The 7,368-nt window shown below is 40.0% G+C and overlaps 1 protein-coding gene across 3 annotated transcripts in view; it reads right to left on the reverse strand.

The window, feature by feature from the left end:
• Window positions 1-7,368, reverse strand: part of adamts14 (ADAM metallopeptidase with thrombospondin type 1 motif, 14) — a 30,211-nt gene that overhangs the window by 4,265 nt on the left and 18,578 nt on the right. For all 3 annotated transcript variants that reach the window (XR_002275357.1, XM_020605347.1, XM_020605346.1), the window contains exons 8-18: window positions 6,632-6,775; window positions 6,362-6,494; window positions 5,905-6,018; window positions 5,544-5,692; window positions 4,912-5,084; window positions 4,547-4,680; window positions 2,974-3,097; window positions 2,663-2,743; window positions 1,196-1,359; window positions 932-1,097; window positions 476-608 (exon numbers count right to left, since the gene is read on the reverse strand). Coding sequence is in view for 2 of the 3 variants with exons in the window: in XM_020605347.1 (XP_020461003.1) it covers window positions 476-608; window positions 932-1,097; window positions 1,196-1,359; window positions 2,663-2,743; window positions 2,974-3,097; window positions 4,547-4,680; window positions 4,912-5,084; window positions 5,544-5,692; window positions 5,905-6,018; window positions 6,362-6,494; window positions 6,632-6,775 (1,515 nt within the window). In the remaining variant the exon portion in view is untranslated. The remainder of the gene's footprint in view (window positions 1-475; window positions 609-931; window positions 1,098-1,195; window positions 1,360-2,662; window positions 2,744-2,973; window positions 3,098-4,546; window positions 4,681-4,911; window positions 5,085-5,543; window positions 5,693-5,904; window positions 6,019-6,361; window positions 6,495-6,631; window positions 6,776-7,368) is intronic.

Raw genomic sequence — 7,368 nt, forward strand, 5'->3', positions numbered from 1 at the left:
CTAGAAGGCTGACTCAGGATCTACCTCATGTAATTCCATCTGTACTGTTTACATACTCATTTTGCACATGCATAATTGCACACTCACTGCTGAGTATTTGCACATCACATCTCCCATGTAGCATATATTCTCTCTGCATTATATTGAGTTCTTGTTGTATTTTATTTGCTTCCTTCACTTGCTGTTTTAAAGTGCCTTAGATTTGTGTTACTGCCTATTTAGATTTGTGTTATTGCTCATCTACTTCATATTTCACTTGTATTATGTGGAACTTGTGGACGGCAAAGTAAGAATGACATTGTACAGGGAAACATGTTTCCTAACTGTGCATATGACAAATAAACACTTTGACCTTGACAATCAATTTGTCTCCTCCGCTAGTCAAGATTAGTACTTATATTCCCTCTACAACTGAGTAAATCATTTCAGGGTGGACATATGTAGGCTCCATTAGCTGTTGAACTATGTCACTTACGTCGGCTGGCTGCACTCTTGATCATTGCAGCGTTTGCGGATGGGTTTGGGCTTTTTGCTGGTTTCACAAAAGTTTCGATGCACCAAACGGCTGTCACTCTTCCTCCTACACCCATATTTTGTGTACTGAATACCTGAGGGATAGAAAAGTGTAGATACAGTAATGAATCTTCCAGCAAGGCCAAATACATATAGCATGGTTAATATAGGCAAAAATACAACTCAACTGTTTGTAACTTATATACAGTATGTGTCAGTCCACTGTCCATACTTTATGTGTGCAACTGCCATGGTCATCTAAATTAATCTAGGGATACAACTAATATTTGTTTTCATTATTGATTCATCTCTTTGCAGACACAGACTTAAATCACTTTTGCTGTCATCTCAACGTGCACAAAACTACTGTACCACTTGTATTTGAATTGCTTATTTATTTACACATACACTCACTGACCTCCCCCACAAGGCTTGGAGCACTGAGACCAGCTCTTCAGTACCCACTCATAAGTGTCCAGTTCAGCCAGAAGTACATTGTTGTTGGTAATAAGTGGTAACAGGTCCTCATGTATTATATACTTGTATGTCAAGCTGACTTTTGTATCTTCTTCCTGGGGAATTACCTGTAAAAGGGTGAAGAGAGTTCATTGGAAGGCAAATGCAACTCAGCAAAAAACTAATTAATAAGTGATGAACCAATTAATGATCCACTGCCATTCACCAGCACTATGATGCCTTCAGGCAAAGGACCAGTTGTTTTCAGGGTCTCCTTTTCCCCATCAATGGCATACTCCCACTGTAAACCATTTCCAATGAAAGTCTTTGACTCAGCATCCTCACTTTTTGCATTCAGGATGAAGTTTCCAGTAACTTGATTCTTCACAGCTGTCAGTTATGGGGGAAAAGAAGGTATGTTATGCAAATGTGGTGGGAAGACATTCAAAATTTCAAAAACTGAACAGAAATTCAGGATAGACTCTCTCCCCAACCAACAACCCTTTAAACAAGCATCATGTTAGTATGCATTTTGAGATGTTTGATGTAGTAGTAAGCCTACAACAATCCCTCCAAGTTCTGTGTCATGTCTTCTTCCCATGAGCTATTAAAAGCCAGAAAGGAAAAAAGTGCAGAAAGGTGGAGACAAAGGGTTTGGCTGAATGTCACAGGGAGCCTGACTCATTCGTCATTCACACAGAGGGCTACTGAAAGCTAGGTAAGTCTTAGTGAATCTGTCACTCCATCTCATACCTGAAGACTTTCAAAAGTTCTGACTCACTGCTTCATGCTGCAAATTGCATTTACTGTACCTTGAAAGCCTTTCTCAGTGCACTGCGTTCCACCTACTCATCTACAGTATATTTAGCTCAACACTGTTTGTTCACATCACCTGTGATGTCACTCATAGCTGTATTACAGTAATTACATCCACATCTAAATGGTCTTATACTTGTATAGCGCTTTTCTATGCACGATGATTGTTGGTGGTGATTGCTTCTGTCTTTCTACTGTTTCCAGTTAATGATAATGTTTGTTAGGCAAAGCAGATGGAATGTCAAACCCAACCTACAATGCCAATTGATTTTTCCTTTATTGTAGAAACGCTGTTATTGTACTGAGCTTCCGGAATATTGCCATGAAATTGAAAATTATTTACTTCATAACTGCAGCATGAAAAGTGTCAAGTTAGATGAGAATAATACAAGCGGTGACAGATTTTTGCAGCTCCTTTCTCACCCAAAACCTTACCTTACAGTGATCTGAATAGAAGGGTGATCTTGTCAAACTGTTTTCTGTAAAACTGTATAAGTTCTGTGTAACATCAAACACCACACAGGGCACCCCACCCAGCTAAATGTTAACAGAAAGGTTTGCATCTTGTCCCAGTACATACCGCATAGGAATGATGTTCATATAGTATGTGTTGCTTGCATGAGGATCATAGTTTTTGAAAACATTTGTTGCTGTTTAATTGTTTTCAAATGGTATTTCTGATTTCTCAGTAAAGAAGCTGAACTTCTTGTCTGTGCTCTTGTCTAAAGCAATGACTGCATTATGCAGCTCACAAGGTAAAAAACTCAGCAACTACTGAATAGTCATGTGATGTGGTCATGCACGCACACACTTGCACACACACACACAAAGTGGATTCTGCTACTTAATATCAATGGAATTGTTAAGACACACTCACCAATTATATGAGGAGAGGTCTCGTTCTCCTCAATTACAATGTGGCGGGCTCCTACTGGGATGTCAAACATTTTCAGCATTCCTAACAAGACAAAGAGACACAACATGATACAGTTGGGAGACCTGAACAGACGGAACTTACTCTGGGCTGTAATAACAGCTCATTATTTTTAAATCAAGACTGTAAAAAAAGCACAAGGGAGGATGTGTTTAGGGCCTCTGGATATGTGATTCTGAGCTTAAATGATGACCGCCATCACATTTAATGACTCAAACGAGCTGCTGATTTCTGACCTTACAGTATATAATTACCATTCTTTTTGGGTGTCTTGGTGAGTGTCAGCTTCACAGTGCGACAGTGGGAGTTGTCTCCCTCACACACTCCACATTTGTCTTCTTGTTTGTAAGAACCAACCTCCTTGTCGCAGCCGACATGCTGTAAGTGGAGAAGTGCAAAAGACCGTTGGTCAAATCAGGACAATGCTGTATTTGGTGTTTATATAGGCTGAGCTTTTGCTGCTGGGAAAATGAAGCCATTAAAAACACAGCACATATTTGGTCTGGCGCCTGGTTTAAGATGTTGTGCATTGGAAACACACCCAGACATAATAGGAATGAAGATAAAATACTGAATGAGTGGCCTGCCACAATAAAAGTCTCACCTTCATGCCCAAGGTGAATATTAAGACAAAATAAAGACTGTGTGTGCTTGTATTAGCAAAGTGCAGAGGTGTGCAATATTTCCTTTACAATTATTTACAATGAAACTGATTCGGAAGCTGCTATTTTCATCATCAAAATGCAGTAGAGGCTAAGGCCATATGAAAAAACAGGGGTGCAGATCTAAAGCTTAGTTTCATGCCAGAGATCATAGAAATTAATGTCAGCATGTAATGAAACCTAAAAATTTTGCACAAGACCTGAAGTGTAGGCGATGCTCTCACCCAGTTGTTAGCCATCACAATTTGGCCCTTCTCCAAGTCACTCACATTTTTATACTCGCTCGTGTTTTCCTGCTTCCAACACGTCAACTTCAAGGACTGAATGTTCGCTTGCTGCCTACTATAGCCCACACACTGACAGGTGCCACTGTAATGAGTGTTATTCACTTCACCTGTCAGTGGTCATAATGTTATGGCTGATTGGTGTAGCTTTCAAGGTCTAACTCCATCCATCCATCCATCTTTTATCTATACCGCTTATCCTGAAGAGGGTCTTTGGGGGTCTGGAGCCAGTCCCAGCTGACACTGGCGGAGAGGCGGGGTACACCTTGGACAGGCCACTAGTCTATCACAGAGCATGTCTAACTCTTAACTACGTTGTTAAGAATGATATTATTATTATTATTATGATATTATTACTTTGAGGTGTTAATTATACAGATTATAAATATAAGGGTTTCATCACTTGACAGGGAACGTGAGATTTAAAAGTCAGTTTGACTGAACAATGTGTTTCATTTACTGTTACATCCCTTGGATGTTTGATCTTCACTGTGCAGACGAATGTGTGTGCAGAGTTTGACACTAGAGGGCTGTTTTCACATTCATCTGAAAATTCATAAGATGTGAAAATGCAAGCAGGATTTTTGGACATTACAAATAGTTTGGAAGCCAGTACTGGTTCAGTGCGCAACTTGCACATGTGTGATGAACTTGAAAACTAGAGCACACACACAGATGATGAAATTTGTGTAAACCACATTTGTATATTCAGATTCAGTTTTTTTTTTCAATGAGGAAAAGTGAAAAGGTGAGATTTAAAGAAATTTTAACAAGGTAAATTAAATTTTCTTGCAGTAAAAACCAACTATCTGACAAATTATGACTTAATACATAGTATTTTATCTGTCTTAAACATGCCATTGGTTTTAGTGAAGACATACCAGACACTCTCCTCTAGCGCACACAGCAAAGGGGTCTGAGTAGCTGCAGCGCGTCCCATCATGCATCACCTGGTTCATGAACACCACCTCTCCTGTTTCCTTTGACTTGCAACTCAGTTCACACTTGCGGGCATCTGAAAATGGAATAAAAACACACACCCACACATCATTTGACTCAGCCAAGTATCTTCCAAGCATCTGATAAAGACATCAGTAGGAGGACATATAACACCAACCTAAATCTAAATATGTGTGTGGGCAGCTGCTCCTGCAAATATCATTTGCCCACTTGTTACTTTGCAAGAAACTCTCAACCTCTCTGCTCGAAGAAGGAGCTGACTTCATTTCACTCTCCACACACTTACCATCTGGGTGCTCATATGGTAGCCAGGTGTGCTTGATGTTTTTATGGTACTTGTTGCTCCTCTGGATGCACTGCTGAGCGCGGAAGTCCTCATAGGGACCAGCACACTCCTCTGTGTTGCACATTTGGTAGTCAAAAGCAGAGCCAGGACAATCTCGACCATCATAGGCCGGCCTGATCATTGACACAAACAAAATGATGCCCTAAAAGGTGGATTTCACCGTGATATTCCAAAAATGCAAAGGTTGTTCTTCAGGGCATAATTATACAGTAGATAGTGCTGACAAAAACACTTTTAAAAATATTCCTACTGCACTTTTGGTAACTATTTAATGTATTATGTAAAAATGTAATAATGTATTGCACTGTGGGAGAATAGTGTACATGTCATGTGTAGTAAGCACAAGTGCTGCCTCCTAAATTCATATTACATATACATTCTAAGCAGGTTCTTAGTTTGTAATGTGTTCACACTGGAATGTCTCAGTATTCACCATCTAGTTGATGAACACAGAGATTATATAAAACTATTCATATAACAAATATAAATGATTGGGCAGCCAATATTGCTTAATTAAGTCTCTTATTCTCTTTTTGCACCCCAGAATGATGCACCCCTTCCACTGCACTCACGGAGGGTTGTTGCACTGTCTGCTGCGCGAGCGAACTCCACCGCCACAAGTTCTGGAACAAGAGCCGAACTTTGACCAGGAGCCCCAGTTCCCATCATGGCCCTGAGGCTGCTGGCTGGATCTCCAGATGCAGTGGCCCTTGAAGCACCACTAAAAACATGACAAAGACAAGTGAAAAGACAGAGGATTAAAAGGCTGAAAGAGATCTCAAAAGGTCCAGACTAATGACAGAAAATGGCTTTGAAACCATTTGTGGCTTTTCAGTTTTGTTTCAGCAGCACTTCTGGTTCTCAACAAGTTGTACTTTGCAAGTACTGTAGAGAAAAATGATGATTTAAAGCTGATTCAGAGACATTCCCCACCTTTCCCGGTGCACACTCTGTTCCATCCACTGGAGGGCCTTTTTTGGTTTTACAAAAGTACTGGTTGTCTGGATGGCTGCACCACAGTTGCTTACAAGGGTCATAGGTTCGAAACTAAACAGGAAAACAGCAATTCTGTGCTTCAGTTAATAATCCTGGAAATATAGATGAGTAAACAAACTCACTCACACTACTCTGAGCTCAAGATGAGGCACACCTCTTAATGTTTCAAATTCCCATTGGAGTTTTACTATAGTAGCATGTGCTACAGAGTGTCTTACAAGAGCCTTGGTTTGTCAGGCAATCCCATGTGTACACACTTTATCTATCACATTCTTTATCTACAGTGTATTACCATACTATTTCATTATCTATTGCAATGGGGACCTTGTGATTTCTGCTGACTCCAGCAGCAAATAATTTAAACCACCAAATCAATATTTTGTAGATCACTTACAGCGGTGCACATTTTATAACCAACGCCAAAATCAAAGCGGCACTGCTCGTCCATTGAATAATTTATTCCAGGAAGCTCAGGGAGCTTTGGCCACTTGTGTTCAAAGGGATCATCCAGCAGGCAATCATAGGAGCTGAGGAGCAGATGAGAATAAAAACTGTGATAAATGCAACATAACACGTGAGAACAGACAAGATAAGGAGATTGTTCTAATGCTGTGCAGATTTACACCCATTAGAGAAATGATGGCACAGGAGAAGCAGAACATACTGGATGTATCGATTGAGCTCCTGCTTACTGCAACGTGACCAGTGATAGCGGTGGAAAGCTGCTTGGACAAGTGGTGCCATAATGCTGCCCATACTGGTCTCATCAGCGCAACGATTCCCCTGCCCATCATGCTCCATTCCTAACCTGATGGGGAGAAAAACCTTATACCTGAACAGGAGGTGCATGCAGTGCTAATGGCTGAAAATTCAAACTATACCAGGTGAATACAAACATACCTTTGGGTTCTACATAGTGATGGTTTTCACAGAAACAAATTAACTTAAGAATTAACTAAAGAGTTGATAGTAATCAAGTCTTGCTGTGAAAATCGATACTAGTTGGATCAATATATTAAAACGGATCCATTTAACTTCATTTTTCAAAAGCATGCACTCTCTTTCTCTACAGCTGCTTTGTACACGTGCAGTGTAGCAGCCACAGTCTTGGATCATAGAGTTCACACATTTGTTGAGAAACATTTTGTTACCATTTAAAAGTGTCTTCTGTTTTAACATGCAATTATTTAATGTTTGGCAAATAATTTTCTAGTAATGAACATAAAGCATGACATGGCATTCCTACACAAGATAGTACATATGCTGCTTGTAGTAGAAAATGTACTGGTATTGGTGATTCTGTCCTAGGTTGGTATTGAAGTAAAGCCCCTAAGATTAAGTAGAATCACCCAACCCTAATTATTACCACTCATTAAGCTGACTTCAGAAGGATTAAAAAAT

Source organism: Monopterus albus, unplaced genomic scaffold (genome assembly GCF_001952655.1).
Source record: "Monopterus albus unplaced genomic scaffold, M_albus_1.0 scaffold69.1, whole genome shotgun sequence".
NCBI classification, from domain to species: Eukaryota; Metazoa; Chordata; class Actinopteri; order Synbranchiformes; family Synbranchidae; genus Monopterus; species Monopterus albus.